This window comes from Stegostoma tigrinum, chromosome 25 (assembly GCF_030684315.1).
Source record: "Stegostoma tigrinum isolate sSteTig4 chromosome 25, sSteTig4.hap1, whole genome shotgun sequence".
NCBI lineage: Eukaryota > Metazoa > Chordata > Chondrichthyes > Orectolobiformes > Stegostomatidae > Stegostoma > Stegostoma tigrinum.
Genome location: NC_081378.1, coordinates 35,613,211 through 35,637,415, shown reverse-complemented (window position 1 = coordinate 35,637,415; position 24,205 = coordinate 35,613,211). Strand labels below are relative to the sequence as shown.

The 24,205-nt window shown below is 38.6% G+C and overlaps 1 protein-coding gene across 2 annotated transcripts in view; it reads right to left on the bottom strand.

Moving 5' to 3' along the window:
- Positions 1 to 24,205, bottom strand: part of bltp3b (bridge-like lipid transfer protein family member 3B) — a 120,614-nt gene that overhangs the window by 5,886 nt on the left and 90,523 nt on the right. For both annotated transcript variants that reach the window (XM_059654636.1, XM_059654637.1), the window contains 4 exons: positions 20,020 to 20,186; positions 14,265 to 14,415; positions 5,040 to 5,299; positions 2,453 to 2,561 (listed from right to left, as the gene is read on the bottom strand). In XM_059654636.1, coding sequence (XP_059510619.1) covers positions 2,453 to 2,561; positions 5,040 to 5,299; positions 14,265 to 14,415; positions 20,020 to 20,186 — 687 coding nt within the window. The remainder of the gene's footprint in view (positions 1 to 2,452; positions 2,562 to 5,039; positions 5,300 to 14,264; positions 14,416 to 20,019; positions 20,187 to 24,205) is intronic.

Sequence of the window (24,205 nt, the reverse complement as noted above, 5' to 3'; positions counted from 1 at the left end):
CACCATCTAAATATCAAAGGTATCAATGGCACAACAAGTTAATATTCCTAAGAGAAGAATCAACAGAGGAGGAATTCCTGACAGAACATTCAATGGAAAAGGCACCGAGCATTCCAGAAGAAAAGTAATCTGGCTGTCAATTCGAGTGACTAAATGCTACTTTTTAAAAATGTTTTATACAAGTGAGAATGGTATTTATTAGAACAGCATACTATTAGAATTTTGTTTTATTCTGGAATAATTAGTAGTTAGAGGGGGTTTATTCGGATTGTCGATAGTTTAGTTAATTTGTTCACTGTTAGAGTTAGATAGATAAATTGTTACTTGTTTATTGTATATTGAGTGTCAGGGATTTATTCTATTTAACCACTAGAAGTTCCTGAAAGGCAGGTTACACCTCTTTTCACACTCCATTTACAGAAATAGGTCAAGGCACTCACTCCTCTTTGGGTGTTTCGGTTTTAGTTCACAGAGAGGGTGTCAACCCCCTTCACAACAATTTCACCTTCAAATATAAACCTCTACTCAGACAAAGGGATAAATTTTTAAAAAGTCGTAATTTTCCAATTCGATAGCTTCAACAGCAAATGCCAGGCCTTCATGAAACCCTTTGATAATGGGTTATATTACAAACATGTAGAGGTGTATATCATACTTGAATTTGAAATTCACTAGTCAATGTAATCAGCTTCTGCATACCTTTAGAGTCTTTTTACTGCTTCTTAGAGACAGAGGTTTTTATCTCAGAACTTTCAATAAGTCAGTAGTTGGAGAATAACTTGAGAGAGCAAAATGAAATAAAAACTTCTAAAACAACATTGTTTCCTCCCCAAAAACCTAGACTGAGCCAGCTCATCCTTTTTGCCCTCTTCTCTTTTTTAGCATTTGCTATGGTTGGCTGGTCAGCATCGTTACTCCTTAGTTGACTAATTTAATAGCCAACCAGCTGCCAATCCCTGAGCAAAACAACACCTTGGTACCAAGTTGTCTACAGTATTTTTAAAGCAGGAATTAACTGGCATTATGTTTCTATGCCAGCTCCCAGCAGCAAACATCAGTCTTTTGTTCGCTCTCTTTCTCAAAACAAACTGCTATTCAAAGTTCAAATTTAAAGTGCAACTCTCAGATTCAAACCAAATTAGAAAAAAGTACAAGTAAATAGTGATGGTCTCAACATAGCACATCTACCCTTATGAGAAACTGAATTGCAACTGAAGCTCAGTTCACAGTGGGGCCTGACAAAGAAATTCATCTCATCGCTCTGCTAAATTCGGCCAACAGTTCCAGCATGAAATAACAATACCTTTTGTTAACTCAGACCAGATGTTGGATGCTGCACTAGACCATTATGATCTGAATCATATATCACTCTTCCCTGTGCCCACAGAAAACATGGTGGAAAACACTCAAGGCAATAAATTTATTAGAATCTAGAGTAGGCTTGAAGTGCAATCAACCAGTGGTTGGACCATTACAAATATGGCCTGATTCTTGAAGTCACTCAGCATTAGTGGCCAGTGTGCCACAAAAGCCACTGAACTTGTTGGTTTCAAAACACTACAATGTCCTCACTCCAAACAATGTGAAATTAAAATTATTTTCAGATACTGGATATATTGGATGAGCTCAAAATCTGTAAGAAAAGGACTTCATACTCTAATTTAATTCACCTTTAAACAATGAAAAGAAGACTAAGCGTTTGGAACAACAATTTCAGAATGAAGGTTATAAAAAGATTATAGTTCAGAGGCCTGAGGGGGCCTCTGAAAACTTTCTTCATATGGCCTCAGGAAATGCCTCCCTTGTCAATGCCATACAACAGAAAATAAAAACAGGAGCCAAGTTTAAGCCTTTAAACACAAGATATTTCACTTGCTATAAGTAATAGAGAATAAAGTAATTTTTTCATAGAGACGCATGAAATTATGTACTTGCAATGGAGGCTTTACAAATGATCAAAACATGGATGTGTTGATTCCTTAGAAACTATGAGATGTTTTATTGTGCACCTGAACATACAGTTGTGTGTTTTCGGAAACAGATTTACCAAACTAATATAAATTGCCAGTTCTGAGGAAGGATCACTGGACCCGAAATGCTAACTGTTTTCTCCTCCACAGACGCTGCCAGACCCGCTGAGCTTTTCCAGCAACTTTGTTTTTGTTCCGAATATAAATTGCCATGTCAGCCTGACAATCCAACCACATACTGCAACTGTTCTAATTAGAGGCAGCAAATTATTTGAAAAGTTATCAAATACAATTAATCGTATAACACTCACTCAATTAAAAATTCATCACCTTAAAACACCGTTGCAGGGAGCTTATCCAAGCTGAAGATGCATCCTTCTTTAACAACAAGAACTAAAGCATATTTCCATGACCAAACACAAAGCTATCTTTCCAGTCATCCCTTTAATCTTCTATGCAGCATGAAACAAAGTAGTTCTCACCTCCAATGCAAAATGTTCCATCATCACTTCTGCGCACGATCAAGTTATCAATAAATACTTCAATAGGCAGTGGTTCATGGGCTGATGGGTCATGGCGTGGACTGTCATCCTTTGAATCGAATTACATGAAGTAATATTATATGCATTTACCATGAAAGTTGCAAATATTTAATGTAAAAATTACTTTGCACAAACATTTCAACAATTGATAGCCTTTGTAGTGATTATGTAAATGTTATGCAAGAGCTGCAAGCTGCAAGTCTATTGCGGATCATATTTTGCTAATCAAGAGAAAAGTTTAGGGCATACTGCCACAATGATGATTTACTATAGTTAGACTTATCAAGCCAAATTTTGTTCACCATCTGAAAGTATCATGCAAATTTAGCACTAAATAGAAAGTAATAATCCCTAAAACACCCTCCTACATAGCAAAGAAATCATGTACACAAAAAATTATGATATTCTTTAGATTATGTTAATAAGGATATTTACATACAAAACTGGATAGTCAAGACAAGAAAATACTATATATATATATTACTCTGCCGTAGTTTTTGGTCATGCGGCAATGTAGGGCAGGATTTTTTGGATGGTGGCATTTCCAGCCCCACCAACAGCCTCCGCAGTGATTTCACATTCGAAGTCCCAACAGGCTGGAAATGGGGCTTCCACGCCCCCCCCCTCAGGAGCATTGCCTTAAATACCTGATGGCTAGGATCAAACAATGGCCACTGCTGGGTCAACGAGGAATCTCTGAAGAATAGATGCTAATGAAGGTCAGATATCAGGTAAAGCCTAGATATTGAAATACCTTGGCTGGCAAGCTCTAGTAAAGGGGCAGTGTTTGAGCCCAGGGGTCCTCCAAAACAGGACGACACTCGCCTGACACTATTCAGTTTCTGTTTAGATAATGACATTATGTAGACCTCCCCAGATGTTGGTACAATAATGGTGGAGACAGGATGATTAATTAGCCACAGCTCTGAAATAGATCCAAGGGCAGGTAGCCCGCTTGGCATCTCCATGGCTCCTCACAAAAGAGGAGATAGATCAACACAAGCAGGATGTCAAAGTGCACAGCTAAACACATTTCCATTGCTGGTTGGAGGGCTTAAATTTGCTTTAGATTATGTTATTTGTTCGTAGCTCAGAAGCATGCATAGTATAATCAGATACATCCCCTATTTAAGAATAACAAGGTGTTGAGCTGGATGAACAAAGCAGGCCAAGCAGCATCAGAGGAGCAGGAAGGCTGACGTTTCGGGCCTAGACCCTTCTTCAGAAATGGGGGAGCGGAAAGGTGTTCTGAAATAAATAGGGAGAGGGGGAGGTGGATAGAAGATGGATAGAGGAGAAGATAGGTAGAGAGGAGACAGACAGGTCAGAGAGGTGGGGTTGGAGCCAGTAAAAGGTGTGTAGTTGGGGAGGCTGGGATGAGATAGGTCAGTCCAGGGAGGATGGACACGTCAAGGAGGCAGGATGAGGTTAGTGGGTAGGAGATGGGGGTGGGGCTTGGGGTGGGAGGAAGGACAGGTTAGGGAGGCAGGGACAAGCTGGGCTGATTTTGGGATACAGTGGGGTGAGGGGAGATTTTGAAGCTTGGGAAGTCCACATTGATACCATTGGGCTGTAGGGTTCCCAGGCGGAATATGAGTTGCTGTTCCTGCAACCTTGGGGTAGCATCGTTGTGGCACTGAAGGAGGCCCAGGATGGACATGTCGTCTGAGGAACAGGAGGGGGAGTTGAAATGGTTTGCGACTAGGAGGTGCAGTTGTTCATATAGTATCACTCTAGATTCAAGGTTGTGGGAAAAGGTAATTAGTATCAGTTATGGCATCAGAAATCTGTACTATATTTTGCATTATAGTCTCCCAAATATACCATTTATTATCAGTATTTCAACTGAACAGAAACTTGAATTGATCCCAAATTGTTTTCTTACTGTGGTAGAAAAAAGAGCACGAGGCTGAGTCCTCCAGACAGTTTAATGTTGTCACCAACTCTAAACTAAATAAACCAAGTATAGCTCAGCTTTAACCTTTGGTTTGTGCCTTACTCACTGATCTCAATCAGGGTCTTGTTCCTCATTTCTATTGTACAACTTCTGAAGGTGGGCATATATTGTATGAGTGACAGAGTGTAAGATTTGGCTTTGCAGTGATTTCTTGCAGAGTGAAACAGCCTGCCAATTTTCTAAACCCAGCAAATAAAAGCCATTGGGTTTGACACTAGAATGCAATTACCATATATTAAAATTAAAAAAGAAATACTGTAGGTGGTGTAATAAAGTCAGAAGATGCTGGAATACTGAGGATGTCAGTCAGTATCCACCACGATTTTCCTCCTATCCTACTACCTCGGTAGCATGGGATCAGTCTGTGCTAATCTTGCGAGGATCACCCCAGTATACTTCCCATTTTTCACAGATCTGTCAAAATACTGGACTGTAATCAACAGATTGCTGGCAAAGAAATGGAGTGGACTCTGAATCTTCCCCGGTAATAAAATATGTCCCTTAGTGACAATTAGATGTTCCACTATTTTGTGGGGAAAATTATTTTTCTGAAAATAAAATCCATCTTACCTTCAGATTAATCTGTGTATCAGTTATTTCAATCTTCATAGGGATTATGTCGGCAGGTGCTTCATCTTCTAGAAATGCCCCTAGATTTGTGAGGGAAGACATCAGGAATTCTGAACTGAAGTTCTTAATCAAGCATTCCAAGAAACCATTCTTGACTGCAAGTGATGAATGGACAGCGGCACTCGGCCCACTCTCTAGTCGTAGACTCACTTCAGGCAATTCTTTCCTGTGCTCCTGCGTCACAGAGGATTGGTGTCGATCTGACCACAAAAGAAAAATGGTTAATTAACATAAGTACATTTTACTGCCCAACAAAGCACTTCAACGGAAACAATTATCTCTTGAACTGTTCATTTTTTTTAATGTCAGGTTTAAGATCACGTATTTCTTAATGGAAATATTATTTGTGGGCTGAATTTTACAGTATAGTTACTTAATTTTTTGATTTACCCCCTCGCTTAACTGCAAAGCATGAATCAAATATAGTAGTGTGTTGATTGCCTGAAATTAAAATGACCTGAAAGAATTTAGTTTGAACAACTATGACCAGAAACAGCCAAACCTTTAGGAACTATTGAGCAACAACACCATAAAACAGTATTCCAGTACAGTTGCGAGTATCTAATTAAATCGGATTTCTCAGAAGTTGCACAACAGGGTAAAATGTATAAGTAATATTTTTGAACTTTAATAACAACATAGGGTAAAGAACTGAGTAACCATTTGAATATTAAATAATTAGTCGTTCCCTCCTGAAAAGTTCCACATCAACATAATTCATGAGTAACAAATCTTGTCATTTATAAAATCAGAGCACAACCCAAGCGTTTTGTATCTTTTTGCTAAAACATATTCCAGTTTTCACACTGCTATCAAAAAATATTGCTTTAAATATCTTTGCTTTGTACTTAAAAATGCCAAATGTTTGAAGCATATGCATGTTCCTTCACCAATAATCCAAAGTATTTCACATTATATGGAAAGTTAACTATATCATGTCATATATACTCAGAATTGAAATTTCAATGTGCAGTTAGTGCCCCCTGCTGCACGTATAAAGGAAATAAGTTTTTTAAAAAAACTGATCCCAATAAAGGTATTCTGATTGAGATGTAAGTCATTACTCCCCAGTTAACTAAATTTCTGGTCTCAGTTACCTACAATTGGGAGAAACAGGGAACATCAAAGGTTCTTTTCCATAAAGACAACACTCTGGTTACTGATAGCTGGCTCCTGACAGATAGCTTAAAAGTATGTCAACCTTTCTAAGCATAGATCAGCTTTCAAATCTTTTGGTCAAAGAAAGGAATTTGGTATATAATGAGAATGAATGTAACTAATAGTTAAAATAAAAAAAAAACAATTTTCTGAAAAAGTTAGATATCTGCAAATTTGAATAATCCTGTCCATGTACAGATTAGTCAAGTCATTCTCCAGATTCAAAGCTAGTCTTGGCCAGTCTAACTAGAATCGACAGTTGCCTTCCTCTGGTCTTCAATACAAAGTACTTATACACGTAGATTAAATAGTCCTGTCATTATAAGCTTGAAATTTCTACGTGCAAAAATACTAGATGCACTATTCCATACTTTTTTTATGGCATTATATTGGTAGAAAATTAAGCAAACATTGAGTGTTTTTTCAGTTTCCTATTAAAAGGTTTTGCATCAATATAATTTATCAATAACTGATCTCAGTACAGGGTACTACCTGATTTAGTCAACAATTATGAATCCTTTTTGAGCCTTATTGATTTTGCACACTTTTATCAGTTTTTGTTTGGAGCAGTGAATTGGGAGCTAAAGAGGACTTTTGGACTGTGGGTAACTGCTTGTGTTAAAAAGGAAAACAGACCAAACAAACTTGTTCTGGATGTGAGTTTGCTCGCTGAGCTGGAAGGTTAGTTTTCAGATGTTTCGTCACCATTCTAGGTAACATCATCAGTGAGCCTCCGACACATCATCAGTGAGCCTCCGACGAAGCTTCGTCGGAGGCTCACTGATGATGTTATGTAGAATGGTGACGAAACGTCTGAAAACTAACCTTCCAGCTCAGCGAGCAAACTCACATCCAGAACCTCAACCTGAGCTACAAATCTTCTCAAAACTCGCAAACAAACTTGTGTTTATTCGTGAGGAATGGCCTAGGAGCTAATTGAAGGTTGGTTCCTGATCAAATGGTTCTGCAGAAGCTTCATCACCAGGGATGGGAATTATGTTTAAACAGCAGAAGTTGACTATTAATGAAGTCAGTACCTGGGAAATTTTTCCAGCACATCCAAGACATCTAGCAGACTTTCTGCTCAAGCAGATGACAGATATTGAATGGTAACTGGGATCTCATGGAGGAGATGGTTAGTCTGTCAGGGTGTAGTAAAAGCTTGGATTGGGTTTTGGTTTGTGTTTTCTGTGAGAATGAATCTCATTGTTGCTGCTTTAGCATGAAGTTTTGAAAGTTCCCTGCCTAACCTCCCATTACCAATACTTGGAAGCTCAGAAAAGAAAGAACCAAATTTGAAATATTACTGTCCTTTATCTGAGTTAACTAATCAACATCCTCAGAAAATCCATCAAGAAACCAACATCCACCTGTGGAACAATGTATCATGAAAACCACTTAAAAAGAAAATAACAAAATTGGGCAAATTACTTATCTATCCCTTAACTGTGTTTGATTGCCTTTTGTGTGAAAGGAGTTGAAAACAAAGATTTTTGGTTGAAAGCATAGACCAATTAGATACTTTGTGTAATTTTGTTCAAATTATTGCACTATTAATAACTTGCTGAGCCTTTTATTTAAGCTACAAAGCATCTTCTGGAAATGATTATTCAGAAAGTCTGGGATTGGTTCTTAAAAAAATCCAATTAGGTATCATTGAGGTCAACTTTGAGGGTCTTTGAAGGTTTTAGATTGACTGTATTGTGAACACAGAGGTAGCGAGGCTGATTTGGTTCAGCTGTCTGTCTCCGTGTTGTAACAGAGCCTGTAAACTTGATCCACATTACAGGTTGTTGATATTAGCAATCCAAGATGGTAGTGGATCATATGGCGCATACACAATACATAAAACTTGAATAGGCAACACATTAAAATGTACCTTAGGTTGACTGATCTGTCATATTATTGACTTTTACTAATCAATTCACTATAAGAACACAAAAATGAGAATGGCAAAATCTAAAATTCATTTTCATTTATAGAATAGCTCATAATCAACGACACCAATTGTGTGCACAGTAACATTTTAAAATCAAAAGACAAGTAATAGAATGTAATACGTAATCTCAAATGGTGGTAATCATGGTAATTATCGTTAATTTGAAATAGTTTTTAAATGGCAGTTGATTTGTTCTTGACATTTGTTCCTTCTCTACAAGATTGGATAGCTGGTCCCGTAAACTCAAATGCTTGCCATTAATATTTGTTATTTGTTGAAAATAGCCATGTAAGTCTTACTTATCGAATGCTTCAACAATGATGGCATACAGACATTCTGCTTCTTTCTGCGCCTCATCTTCCTCAGCTGCCTCAATGACATCATTGTTCATCGCATGACACAAACTTCAATGTTAACATTCAGCAATGGTTGCAGTGGTCAAAAATGTTTTTCTTTTCTAATCCTAATAGTGGGAAGACTGTTGCATTGACATTGTCTTATGGGATATCACACAGTGACAATCCATTCACGGGATCATCATCAGTTTCAAGTAAATTGCACACATGAAGCAATTCTGAATTGTTTCCTGCTTTACCATCTCACAGGCTTCAGGATATTCATTTTTTGAAACAAGTCAACATGGAAGTTTTCACTGAATTTCAGACAAGCCATTTTCTTGCAGGCAATTATCTTGCAGTAGAAGTATTTTAAATCTGTAATTATACTTGGTCTGTTGACTCAGTAACTGAAGTTGATTTTGGTGAGAAAAACCAACTGTACAGCTTTCAGTTCTTAGACATTAGGACGGGTTGAGCACTTATCCACAAGAAATCAGATCTTGTGTTTCTGGAACTATCTGTAGTGAATAGCTGAACCAATAAATTAAAAGTCATTGATGTCATTCCAGACTTTTGGTTTGGTGGCTAACTGACAAATGGTTGAAGTGGTTTGGGCACCTTGATTTTTCTAACATGGTGAACAATAAACCATCCTTCTCGGACATGTGTGCAGCAACAAGGATTGACACCAACTGTTTGATCACTTAGCATCAAATTTAGCTTGGTTCTTGGCACAGAATGTTTTATCTGGTGCACATTTCTAGAAAGGGGAATTTGATTGCATGGTCAGTACTGCCATCTTGTTTAAATAAGAATCACAACAATAGCATGTCATGGTTTCCAAACTGACGTCTGCAGATTCAGCTTTCACTGTACTACTGACATTTGCACCTCCACAAGTCAATTCACTGGGTGTTATCTTCTGCAGTTTAGTACTCTATCATTAGAAAACGTACTGCTTGATGTTTGCCAATAACAGGAAGATAATTATATAGTGCCGCATTTTTTTCAAACGAGTGGAAGCACCATCAGGCTGATCGGATGGATGAAAAACAACAGAAGGGAAATTTGTTCAAATGCTGGTTCAAAGGACACTTTCAAACATATCTTACATTGGAAGGTTTCAATGTAAGAGAGGAATGGAGGTGGAAATCAAAAGAAGAATTCGACAATACAATTTTTTCATTGCCGACATCCAATTATTTCACGGAATTGTAGAATTTAGCTCAGGAAAAATCATGGGACAGATTTTGCTATCAATAACAAGCAAATAAAACACAACAATTTTATGCAATTCAATACATTCAAATAAAGGAGACAGTTGATGCGCTAGAAAGGTAACACAGATTTGTTGCATCCCACAAAGCAATTTGATATTACTGCACCAATTTGCACATTTCTCCTTGTCTAGAGCTGATGTCCCATCTGTGCAAAAAGAATGATTGTTTGTTCCTAGACTATGTGTTTAAGAATTACCACCACAATAAATGTAGAACTTATCTGGATTCCAGACAGTAGCTGCAGTGTATACTATCTACAAGATGCACTGCAGAAATTCACCAAAATCCTCAGACAGCACCTTTCAAACCCATGACCACTTCCGTCTAGAAGGACAAGGGCATCAGACATATGGGAACACCACCACCTCCAAGTCACTCACCATCCTGACTTGGAAATATATCTCCATTCCTTCACTGTCACTGGCTCAAAATCCTGGAATTCCCTCCCTAATAGCATTGTGGGTCAACCCACAGCACGACTGCAGTGGTTCAAGAAGACAGCTTACCACTACGTTCTCAAGGGCAACAAGGGATGAGCAAGAAATGCTGGCCAGCCAGCGATGCCAACATCCCACAAATGAAAAAGGGGGAAAAAAAAACAGTCCAATTCCTTCTGTCTTGGACTAGTTATACAAACAGGTTCTGAGATTCCAGAATCAAGTTCTGAAATCAAGCAAATCTATCTAATCACAACTGAAACAAAAAAAATGCAATTGTGTTATGATATATATTGAAAAAGACTTCTAAACATCACATGATACAAGTTAAATGGTACCAGAACTTCACGAAGGTCCATCATTGTGGATTAAACAAGGCCGCTATTGTTTGAAAGCAGAAAACATTCCATCTTTATCACCCAAATAGTTGCAGGGGATGTTTATTTTTGAAGGATTAAAGAAGGAAAGCTGAATACAGCAACAGTTAATCATTTGTAAGTAGACTTACACTGAGCACAAGTTGGTTTATTTTCCTGTTAAGAACTGCTGTGTAATCATGGTAACAAGCAACTTAATGATTTTCTAAGTTAACTCCATCCACAACAATGTTGCTTTTATTTGCCAATATATACAAACCAGAAAATGAAACACCTCTGAAAAATCAAAGCTTATCAGATAGAGCAGAATATTATTTCTGGATGAAAATGTGCATTATGTCCCTTGGGACTAGGGCCTTTCAGTAGAAAATTGAAATGTCATAATGTTTAACAATTTACCTTATTCCTTCCATCAGGCTGTTGCATTCATTTTGCTTTAACAGTAATGATCATGTTAGTTGCTTCTGTCTAAAAAAATTCAATGTTGTTTTCACTCCTTTCACCTTTCTTCTCAATTGCTTTGCATTTATACTTTAACTACTCCTTTTCCATTTCTTCATTCTTGATGATTCTTTTTTAGAAAACGTGTGGTTTTGTCCCCCTCCTTAACTTATGAATTTTCTTTTGCCATTTTCCCTAGGCTTATTTAGTCCTAAATTCTGTCTTAAGAGATTTCAATGCAATAAAAGGTTGAAGGAGAAGAGCACTGTTAAGATCAGTGGCAGCCTGGAAAATGTACAAAAGATAAAAAGCTACAGCTCTCAGGAAAGGTTATGAATCTAATAAGTCTTTAAAAGATATGAGAACTGAATAAAAGGGATCAGAGAACATTCAAACTCTAATTAGTTTCAGTTTATTTCTTAATGGTGCAGTGAAGGGCTAAAGTTATTATTTCAATAAGAGGCTTGGACACATTTCAGTACCACATGAATTAAATTCTAGAGTTTTTTCAAGCTGACAGAGGAGGACAGTAAATCAACATCAAGATCCTGTTGGAATATAAGGACGTGAAAGCTATTAAAGAAATCTAGAAGATAAATTATTCTTGATTATCTATGTCCACTTATTAATTATTTATCTGAGTAAGAGAGAATACACACTAACAGGTTGCTTATTCACCTTTATGACTTAGAAAATCGTTAATGACAGAGGCAAAACTGAGATACAGTTTGAAAACCGGGAACATCTAAAGAGGAGTGAAATGTACAAATGTAAATATTCAATGCATCAATGTACTTGAGAAAAAGACAACTGAAAATAAAAAATAAAAAATAAAAATGATTCCACTTTTGAGATTTTCATGTCCATTGAAAGAACTAAGACCACAATTACATCTTTATAACGTGATAGTGTTTTGTATTTGAGTAATCTGCTCAACAGACATTACCAAAACAACTATGTTGTTCTGTTCCTTTAATTTTATTGGTTTGTACTTTAAAAATAGCACCACATCTTTATTATTAGGTAACAAGGTGTAGAGCTGGATGAGCACAGCAAGCAGTGCAGCATCAGAGGAGCAGGAAAGCTGACGTTTCAGGTCTGGACACTTCTTCAGAAGTGGGTCAATTATTAGGTCACTTTATTAACCAATTAATTCAGACTTCAGCTGTCTCAAAATAGAAGATTAAGACCAACGGACAGTCCAGACCCAAGGAAATGCAGTCAACTTCTAACTGATCCCTGAAATGACAAAATAAACCACTCAATTCAAGGGCAACTAGAGTTAGGCAACAAATGCTGGCCTTGCCAACAACATTCTGATCCGATGGAAGAACTTTTTTTCCACATAACCATGGAAAACCCTCATGTGGCAAAGGTTAAATTATGAAAGCTACAGTCTAACATTTAGATTGAAAGTCTTCTTCACTGTGGTTCTTGCACTATTATCCAATTTTAACTTCAAACAGGCAAGACTAGTTACCTCAAAAACAAAGTCCTCCTATCAGGTGACAAGTAATGCTGGAGACTTATGACCACCTTGTAAATAGTTTATCCTGATTTTGGCTCTGTATGCCTCAGCGTGAGGTTGTATCTGACAAAGATTTGAGATTCAAGTCTTTGCCTATATTGCCCTCAGCTTTGCCAATGACTGATGTTAAAAGTCTCAATCTGTCTGCTTTGCCTACCCAAAAATTTAATTGTCAAAATGGAGATTGACAGGTTAATGTTATTATCATCAAACCCTTCACTTACTGGCACCTCTTCAGCTCATATATACAAGGGTACTGTAAAAGTAATGGGTAGAGGTGCCAGCAGTCAATTTTTGAAAACATTACAAAAGAAGAACAATTTTATTGTTTCATTCTTGAATTCTAACTTGAGCTCTAATAAATAGCTTTCAGTAGGTGAAATAAAACTCACAAAAGGAATTTAAATTCATAATTCTGAGTGGATGTGTGCTCTAACTCAAAGCCAGAAAGATTCAGGAATGCACTTCACTCCAATGTGGTTACAATAAGCAATTTACCACATTTGGGCAGTTAGTAAATACCATAAATTTAATCAGGGAATTGCCAGATGAGTACATGAGGTGGAAAAAGGAATTCAAGGATAGGTTGGTTTGTTGAGATGACCGGAACACGGATACTGGCACTGACCCTGTTGAGCTGAATAAATTTACAGTACCGATACGGGTCCAAGTAATTCTACGACACTTTACATTTCTGGGGAAAGTTGCCTTTATTTCCAGATAAAATACAGTACACAATAGATGAAGTTCCCCTTGCTATGCTGATATTCCTAACTCTCAATTGCAGTAAAGTACTTGGTATACCAACTATTGCTGTGGCTTCTCTAAGTGAAATTGTCAACTGGAGCCAAACTTTGTGCTGTGGATTCAGATCAACAAGGAATTGACGTTGAAAATCACAAACATGTTTAATGTTTTTCTACATTACACCAATGATTACACTTTAAAAGTACTACATTGACTGTAAAGCACTTCGATATGTTAGAGACATTAGTCATCCAGCGTAGAAAGAGGCCCTTTGGCTCACCGTATCTATGCTGATCAATAAACACCAATCTATCCATCTTAGGTATCAATGAAAAGCATGATATAAGACTTTATATTTCTTCCTGTAAGATCTTTGAGACTACCACGAATACTTTCATTTCTCTTGGTGAGTGCTATGTCCTAGAGGTCTAATTAGTACCTTACCCTATTTACAATGCCCTTGCAAATAATTTTTCAAATTACCTTAGTTAGAAAATCTGAAACAAAGACTGAAAGTGCCAGAAATGCTGAACATTTCTGGCAGCACCTGTGAGGAAAGAAATAGAGTCACGTTTCAAGCCAAATAGGACTCTTCTCCAGAACTGCCAAGTATTTCCACAACTTTCTATTTTTATTGAATAAGGGCTTAATTATACAGGAACAATCTAGTTTATCAATCTACTATGGGACACATTTAAGATAAATTATTATAGCATTCAAGATAATGAATATGAATATGCCAAATAAAAATAATCAAACTTCATCCAAATTCACTGACCCGTTGCACTTTTTCTGTAGATTATTATTTCAATACTTAGAAGCATTTTCAATTATTAGACGTTTAATTCAGTAACATTTCCTGGAACAGGAACACAAATTATGTTTAACATTTAAAATCGGAAAGAAAATTAGATACATACCCATGCTACGGTTGCTAAGGTACTGCCGAATATTAACATTTCCAAGCTGCTTTGGTACGACTTGGTTCATTTGGAGACACACTGCTGTATCCTCACCGTTTACATCAATTGCACAATTAATACCAAACAAATTGAAGATCATCACTGACACCTGTCAAAAAATGCGTCTGTTGTAAAGCTTAGGATAATCCACCAAACCTCTCACTTGCATTCAAAATACCAGTTAAATCTTCTGACCATTGCAGTGAGTGGATGTACAGCTGAATGTGTGTTAATAATGTAATTGCAGTTTTTGAAGTCTTACTGAAGCAAAGTGACACATGCTACGTATGAGAGCCCATTCTCCTAAGCTGTTTCTGTTTAAAAAGTGCATTTCTCAAATGGAATAAAATACTTCAATAATACCAAAGCAAAAACTATGGATGCTGGAGATCTGAAAGAAAAAGCAAAGTACTGGAGAAAATCTGCAGTTCTATTGGAGAAACAAAGTTAATGCTTCAAGTCCAATATGACACTCCTTTGGAACTGAATAGTGGCTGGAAAATGATGTTTTTAATGCTGTCAACAAAGGAGGAGAAGAGGCAGTGAAATAGACGATGTGGGCGAGACACAAAGCAAGGACTAAAGGCAAGTGCAATTATTTGAAAATAGATGGGCTTTGCTGAGAACAAGAGAGTGTGTGTGTGTATGTGTGTGTACATGCGCACACGCGCACACAGGTATATAACCCAAATGGGGAGTGTTCATGCTCAGAAGTTGTTGAACGCCTTGTTTTAATCTCTGCCATCATTCTAAGTATGTGATTTTACTTTTGTTTGTTTTATTGTGAAAAATAATGAAAAGCAATTCTCAAAAATCACCAGTTGGAAATTAAAATAAAGTCCAAATTACAAAGCCAAACAATTGAATATATTCAAATCAGTATTTGGAGCTTGTTAATGTTACATTGACAACATTTCTATTTGATACCTTCAAAATATTTTAATTAGTCTGGATGGTTTGACCTCCATATCTTGATAACTGAAAAGGACTGTTAATAATAAAAATAGAATCATCCAGTATATACTTATGAAGGCAGCTCTGGCCAGTTGAATTGCTGCAATGACTTTTAATAGGCCAGCTGCGCAAATTCTTGACAAAAGAATGTATGGAGAAGGAAAAATCAGACAAACTAGTTCAAGCAGTGTGAGATAACTACTAAAAGACCACATGCACAGAGATTTTATCAAGGGTTGTTCCAAATTTATTCACGTTTGCATATGTCTAAGAATAAATTTTGCATTGTTTTGGAACATTGAAACAAAAATCAAAGCAATGGTACTTTAAAATGGAAGAAGAGGGACAGTAGGTACCACAAGGAAGGTGAAAAATGTGGGGCAGTGAACCTGCACAGTTGACTGATCAGCCAGTGAACTTTCACAGCTGACTGCATGTTGTGTGTCTCTGGACAGTGGAATTCAGTCTAAGAAAAATGAATAAACAGTAAATTCACAGCTGACCTTGGAGAAACCTCAGGAGGTGCTTACAGCAGGGGAGGCCAAGTGTTTTCTTTTTTTAAGTATTGCTTTTTTTTGTATAAATCTACAATAGTGAGCAGGGTGCTTTACTTTTGTTTACATTTTTTAATCAAGATCTGTCTATAGATTAAACATTTTTTAAAATATAAAACATAGGTACTAAGTTATCCTAGGGCAATGGTTTTTAGAGCAATAAGACTGTTCTATTTTCTACAGTGACATGTTCTTCCTGTCAGATGTGGGAATTTAGGGAGGATTTCAATGTTACTGATGATTACATCTGTAGGAAGTGTGTTTGGTTGTGAATCCTTTCGGGTACATGGATAGGTTGGAGCCTCCTGGATGCCAGGGTCAAGCAGAGAGGGTGCAGAATATTCTCAAAGGGGAGAGTGACCAGCAGGAGGTTGGTGTACACATTGGAACCAATGACATAGGATGAGGAAAGGTTAAGGAAACAACATAGGAAATTAGGCAGGGAGTTAAAAAGTAGGGCCTGGAGGATAGTAATGGCTGCATTACTCCCAGTGCCACATACTAGTGAAAGTAGGAACAGGGGGACAGGGCAGATGAATGTGCAGCTGAGAAGCTGGCGCAGCAGAGAAGGTTATACATTTTTTGGATCATTGGAATCTCTTCTGGGATAGAAGTGACCCTGTATAAGGAGGATGGGTTGCACCTGATTTGGAAGGGGATTAATAAATTGGTGGGGACATTTGCCACAGCCACTCATGAAGTTTTAAAATGGGGGAAATGGCAGAGGCACCCAGAGTGACAGTGAGATAAGAGATCAGGCTGAGGCTGGTGCATTTGGGGAAAGGTGCAAGTCAGAGTCAAGGCAGGCAGGGGCAAAGCTGAGAATGACATAGGACTGATAAATTAGACTGCATTTGTTTCAATAGGCCTGACAAGTAAGGCAGATGAACTCTGGGCATGGTTGAGAACATGGGTCTGGGATACATATAGCTATCACAGGGACATGGCTCAGGGATAGACAAGACTGGTAGCTTAATCTTCCAGGTTAGAGATGCAATAGGAAGGAGAGTAAAGGTGGAGAAGGAAAGAAGGGAAGTAGCATTTTTGATTAGGGTTATCATAATGGCTGTACTTAGGGAAGATATTCTGGGCTGTACATCCAGTGAAGTTATTTAGGTGGAACTGAGAAATAAAGAAAGAGATGATCACCTTATTGGACGTACTATCAACACCCCCCCCCCCCAAATAGTCAGCAGGAAATTGAGAAGCAAATTCGTAAGGAGATTTCGGTAATCTGTAAGAATAATAGGGTGGTAACGATAGGGGATTTTAACTTTCCAAACATAGATTGGGACTGCCATAGTGTTAAGGGCTTAAATAGAGATGAATTTGTCAATGTTTACAAGAAAAGTTTCTTATTCAGTATGCAGATGTATCTACGAGAGAAGAAGCAAAACTTGATCTTCAACTGGGAAATAAAGCAGCGTAAGTGACTGAAGTGTCAGTGGGATAGCACTTTGGGGCCAGTGATCATAATTCTATTAGTTTTAAAATAGCAATGGAAATGGATTGACCTAATCGAAAAGTTAAGGTTTTAAATTAGAGAAAGACCAATTTTTACCATGTTGCGGAAGAGCTTTCAAAAGTTGATTGGGGGTGGATATTCACAGGTAAAGAGACAGCAAGAAAGTGGGAAGCCTTCAAAAATGAGGTAACGAGTGTCCAGAGATAGTATGGTTCCTGTTAAAGTGTAGGGCAAGGATAGTATGTGTCGGGAATGGTGGATGACTGGAGAAATTGAGGTTCTGGTCAAGAAAAAGGAGGAAGCATATGTCACGTATAGACAACAAGGGTGGAATGAATCCCTGGATTGTAAGGGCAGTAGGAGAATACTTAAGAGCGATATCAAGGGGACAGAAAGGGGACATGAGATAGCTTTGGCAAGTAGGATTAAAGCGAGTCCAAAGGAATTCTACAATTACTAAGGACAAAAGAGTAACTAGGGAGAAAATTGGGCCCCTTAAAGATCAGCAAGGCCACCTATGTATGGAACTGCAGCAGATAGCTGAGTATTTTGCATCAGTGTTTACTGTATAGAAGGAAATGGAATCTAGGGAACTTAGGGAAATAAATAATGATACCTTAAGTGTCCATATTAAGACGTCCAATTTGCTGGACATCTTAAAACACATGAAGGGGATAAATCCCCAGGGCCTAATCAGGCGTACCCAAGAACTCTGTGGGAGGCTATAGAAGTGATTGCTGGGCCTCTAGCTGAGATATTTGTTCTACCCATAGCTACAGGTGAGAAGACAGGAAGTTGGCTAACATGGTGCCATTATTTAAGAAAGGTGGGAAGGAAAAGCCAGGGAAGTATAGACAGGTGAGTCGGTGGTGGGCAAGTTGTTGGAGGGGGTTCTGACGGACAGGATTTACATGTATTTGGAAAGGCAGGGATTGATTAGGATAGTCAACATAGCTTTGTACATGAAAAATAGTGATTCACTAACTTGAGTAAATTTTTTGAAGAAGTGTCTAAGACGCTTGAAGAAAACAGAGCAGAAAATGTTGTCTATGTGGACTTCAGCAAGGTGTTCAACAAGATTCCCACATGGCACACTGTTTAACAAGGTTAAATCATATGGGATACAGGGAGAACTAGCCATTTGGATACAGAGATAATGGGAACTGCAGATGCTGGAGAATCCAAGATAATAAAATGTGAGGCTGGATGAACACAGCAGGCCAAGCAGCATCTCAGGAGCACAAAAGCTGACGCTTCGGGCCTAGACCCTTCATCAGAGAGGGGGATGCGGTGAGGGAACTGGAATAAATAGGGACAGAGGGGGAGGCGGACTGAAGATGGAGAGAAAAGAAGATAGGTGGAGAGAGTATAGGTGGGGAGGTAGAGAGGGGATAGGTCAGTCCAGGGAAGACGGACAGGTCAAGGAGGTGGGATGAGGTTAGTAGGTAGATGGGGATGCGGCTAGAGGTGGGAGGAAGGGATGGGTGAGAGGAAGAACAGGTTAGGGAGGCAGAGACAGGTTGGACTGGTTTTGGGATGCAGTGGGTGGAGGGGAAGAGCTGGGCTGGTTTAGGGATGCGATGGGGGAAGGGGAGATTTTGAAACTGGTGAAGTCCACATTGATACCATTAGGCTGCAGGGTTCCCAGGCGGAATATGAGTTGCTGTTCCTGCAACCTTCGGGTGGCATCATTGTGGCAGTGCAGGAGGCCCATGATGGACATGTCATCTAAAGAATGGGAGGGGGAGTGGAAATGGTTTGCAACTGGGAGGTGCAGTTGTTTGTTGCGAACTGAGCGGAGGTGTTCTGCAAAGCGGTCCCCAAGCCTCCGCTTGGTTTCCCCAATGTAGAGGAAGCCACACCGGGTACAGTGGATGCAGTGTACCACATGTGGTATACTGTACCCGGTGTGGCTTCCTCTACATTGGGGAAACCAAGCAGAGGCTTGTGGTACACTGAAAATGGTTCAGAAAAGATATACAAAGATGTCGCTAGGGTTGGAAGGTTTGCACAATTATTATGAGGCTGAATAGGCTGGGGCTACTTTCCTCAGAACGTCAAGAGGCTGAGGGGTGACCTTACGGAGGTTTATAAAAATCTTGAGGGGCATGGATAGGGTGAATAGGCAAGGTCTTTTCTCCAGGGTAGGGGAGTCCAAAACTAGACGGCAGAGCTTTAAGGTGACAGGGGACCTAAAGGGCAACATTTTCACTCAGATGGTGGTGTGTGAATGGAATGAAGGAGGTGGTGGAGGTTGGTACGGTTACAACATTTAAAAAGGCAACTAGATGGGTATATGAATAGGAAGAGTTCAAAATAGGCCAGATACTGGCAAATGGGACTAGATTAATTTAGAATCTGGTTAGCATGGATGAGTTGGATCGAAGGGTCTGTTTTCATGCTGTACAGCTCTAAATGGATAAATTGGGCAAGCAGAAAAAGACAAACTCTAGAAAGAAAAGTAAGAGGGGAGGTAAGTTACTGAATAGAAAGCCGCATTGAAAATAGTTCAGAAAGAAATGTAAGATAGCAAGAAAGTTAAGTTAATAATACTTCCAGGTGTATTCTCCATTAGGGGAAGATCTACTTGTATATCCATAAGTTAAAGAACATGACTTTCCTTCATCTTTTCTGCAAAATTATTTTGGCTTGCTCTTATTTATACCTGAATTCTCAACAATTAACTGTTAAATTAAAATTCTAAAAAATTCCACAAAATCATACAGCTGCTTATGTTTACCAAATCTCCAGGGGACTCTTCCACACTTTGAGATGCAGCGCTGCAGACATCTGGTGATATTCTCCCACAACCCTCAGTCCCAAATGCACCATTAGCACTTTCTGCTGGACTCTGATCAATGGAAGCTCCTTTAAGACTAACGACTGAGGCATCATCGATACAAGCAGCTGCAAAGGCAAGCACAGTTTTTGTTTCAATTGATCTAAATAAAATATCTCTAAGCAGATATAGACTGGTAAAGTTTTAAGAGACAAAAAGTTCTGATTGGAAAATTGATGCCAATTCTAGATATATCTAAACATTAATTCTCCACAAATGTTTCATATTACAAGAAAGGAAATTGACTCAAAAAATCATATTCATGACACTTGTTAGAATGCCTGCTATGCTTGTATTGCACAATTAAACAAATTGCACAAGTTAATTTACCTTCATTTTTTAAAACTGCTTGATTGTTAATGAAGGTAGCTAAAGAAACTATGATGATGCTTGGGAGTGTGAGCAGTAAATCAAACAATACAAAGGAATGCGAGAATAGAAGTTACTGTCATTTTTCAGACAAATCTGTGCCAGATCACCTACAGCATTGTGTATAGTGATTCTGAGGTTTTATAATGACAGGGTATTATCATGCATATCAGAAACTTTGACTTATTAGCAATGGGTGACCCAGGTATGCAAAGATTGTCTGAAGTCTGACAGTAGTGAAACAGGGTCTGGGTCAGGCAGGATTGAGAGAAATTGTGGTTGGAGTTCTAGCAACAAAAGTCCACAAATTTAATACTGAGATTCTGCAAGTAGTGATTAAAGTTGTCACAGGATCCAGACAGAATGACAACGGTTCTAGTACAGTGACCCCTGATAATACAGTCCAGGGACTTATTGCATTCTGGTGGGATTCAATTTCTTGGGATCTGGTTTTGCAGTATAACATGATGAGAAGTACAAGTGCTGAGACCATGCACTAAGGAGTTTCTGAGATGTGATATTAATGCAGAGAAATAAGATTTTGTTACCTTGTTGGGGAAAAAGGATGTAGAAGGCCAAAGAGAATGGGACCAAACTCAACTCTCCATCTCCAATCAGTGATTTTCCATCATCACTAGCCCATCTATGATCCTTCTGCCTGTTCAGTGACCCCCACCATGTTGTGAACCAAGTAACACCTACCTCTTTCTGAACTGTTCCTAACTAAATTTGTTTTGAAGCAGAAAAAAAAAGTTCTCTGTTCCTGAAAATCACTTGGAGGCAAAGTCAGATGTTGGATGCTTCCTAATATTCTCCCTGCCAGTGCAGAAACAGGAGAATTAAACAGTCTTCAACAAGCATAGACATCCATAAATAAGGATAACCACAAAGTAGGTTTAAGGCAGACAAAAACAAGGCAGAGGCGGAGTAGTTCAGATAGGAATCTCCTTAGTGCTGGATTGGATGTATTTGTGGCTGAAAGGCAGGATCATGCACTATAGACCAAAGTCAGAGGAACAGATGAGGTCAAAAGTTACTTGGACATGTTACTAAAAGGTTAAAAAAAGTGATGTAAACATTAGGGCGGAATTTTTCAATCTGAGATCATGATAAGTGGAGCCAACAGAAGTCTGCAAGCATAGGGTGATGGTGAAGGGGGACAAGACATAAGAAAAAGTAGCAAAATTCAGACTTTCAATTCAGCCACAGAACCAAACATCTCTCAGCAAAGTCAATAATTATATCCGGATAAAGGTAAAATATTCCTGCTCACAGCTTGGCTCATTTGCAGACTTGAACCTGTTCGACCACAATGTCATCATTCATCAGAATTGGCCTGCATGCCTCTATCTACCTTATCATAGTCAGAGAATAAGCTGCAACAGGTCGTCTTAAGCATCCAACTCATTTACTATACTGCCTGAAATAACTCCAGAGGCTGGTATCCTGTCACCAATTCACCTTTTATTTATGCATGGAGGGTCCTTGACACTGATCCAGCTCCCTCAGCCAACTCAGTGAACAGAACTTCTGACACTCTTGTTTAGATGGGTCAGCCAGGGTTCCCTGATTGGACCAGATTAACTCATATTCTACAAGATCCACCTGGCTGACTTCATTACAATCACTGCAGTGCCTTTAAGGAGTTTAGCCCCTTCCTATTTCTCATAGAGATGCTCCTCTTAGATGAATTAAACACTAGAAATACAAATCATTATCTTTGTTCTCCATTACAAATTCACCAGCCACCAAATCTACCCTTCTCCCTTGCAACTGTCTGGAGCTGAACCTGACTATTTGCAATCTTGGTTGGACGTTTCAATTGGAAAGAATTTCCAACCAAATATCCATTTCATTACTGACACCAATGTTTCATTGCCTTGCAACTGTCTGGAGCTGAACCTGACTGTTTGCAATCTTGGTTGGATGTTTCAATTGGAAAAGAATTTCCAACCAAACATCCGTTTCATTACTGACACCAATGTTTCATTGACTATTGATTTAAGGTCACAGGCCCTTTACTTGGTGCAGTAACTTCAAGAGGCTATCTTATGCTTGCTCCATGCGTTAAGTTCTAGCTTGTTGCACAGCCATGCAGTTTAGAAAAAACGTCAAGTGAAAGCATGATTCCCATCTCTGTATCATCAGCCCTGTCTCAGTTCAGTGAATCCATGCCTGCTCTATCTGTTAACTATTCCTATGCATTCCTGACTCACCTCCCACATACTACCTCCTGTGAACTGAAAATCATCCAAATCTCTGCTGCTTGTCTTTATTCACATCAAGTCCTGGTCACCTGCCATTCCTGTGTGCACTCGCCTAAACTGGCATCTGGTTAAACAATGCTTTAATTTTCAAGTTCTTATCCTTATATTCAACTTCCTCAATGGGCTCTGCCCTCTTCAAGTTATTCAGTGCACCTCGAATTCTGATCTACTGAGCATTATTGAGCTTAATTGCTCCACTAAAGGTGACTGAGCGAAGGTTCAAACCTCTGGAGTCCCTGCCCTGAAGTACTCTGCTTCTCTTTCTTTTTTCCTTGAAGGAAAACTACCATTTTACCGAACTTAACCTCATTTGCTCAAATATTTTCTTACACAGCTACACAGCGCATTTTGCTTTTTGTTCCTGAAAAGTACTTTAAAAATCTTATTTAAAGACACTGTACAAATATAACTGGCTGCTGTTGAATTGATATACATGGACCATATGGGACGTTGTTGAGGCGAACACTGTCAGTCAAGTCTATGTGATAATTCAAAGTCCTACAGCACAGTGGTAGTGTTCCCAACTTGGAGTCAGAAGGCCTGGGTTTAGCTTCACCACATTTACAAGTCTTATATCATGTCTGAATAGGTTGATTTAAAAAAATCTATGTTACAAAGGCATGGATGAGGGTTTCTCAGAAGATGGGCTGATAAAGGGTACAGGGAGTGATGTTCAAAGTTGGCAGTCTCTGCAATGAATGGGATATTGGGCTGGTGATTGACAATAAGGTCGAGTAAGATGAGGATTTGCAAGCAGACTGCAAAGGCTCTGTGTTCGCCAAGCTTGGTTACAAGGTTTTATCGCAAATCCAAGCCTGGATGTCAGACAAGCACTCTGAGAATTCAGATGCGGAGGGACTCAAAGAGGTGGGAAGAGAATTCTGAACTTGTACAATTGCAAAATGTACTTCATGATTTTGCTTGTGAATAGCTTGACTCTAATTTTAAGATTATAGACCCTTGTTTTCAATTATCCCACCAGAGAAATAGTTATTTTCTAACTATCCAATCAAAACCTTTAAACTGTTAGAGGGTTTTAATCAGACAATACACATTGATTTTATGTACTTGAGGAAATAAAAGGGAAAGGTCCTTAGGACTTAACCTTAGTCTTGTGGATATTCTGATAAAATTGTGTTGCATGCACATCAATATCAATACAGATCTTTCCTGATGGGAGCTCTCGTGGCACAGTGATGGTGTCCTTACCTCTGGGGCAGAAGGCCTGAGTTCAAGTCCCACCTGCTCGAGAGGTGTCATAACAATCTGAACATGTTGATTAAAAGTATACATCTTTTCTGAGGTGCAATGCCAAAAAACGAACACAGTACTTCAGAGAATAGAATGTGAGTGCATTCCAGCAAAAAAAAGACTGTAAAAACTTTTATAGGCACATAAAAAGGAAATCTTTGGATAAAATGAATGTAGGTCCATGAAAAGCAGAGTCAGGA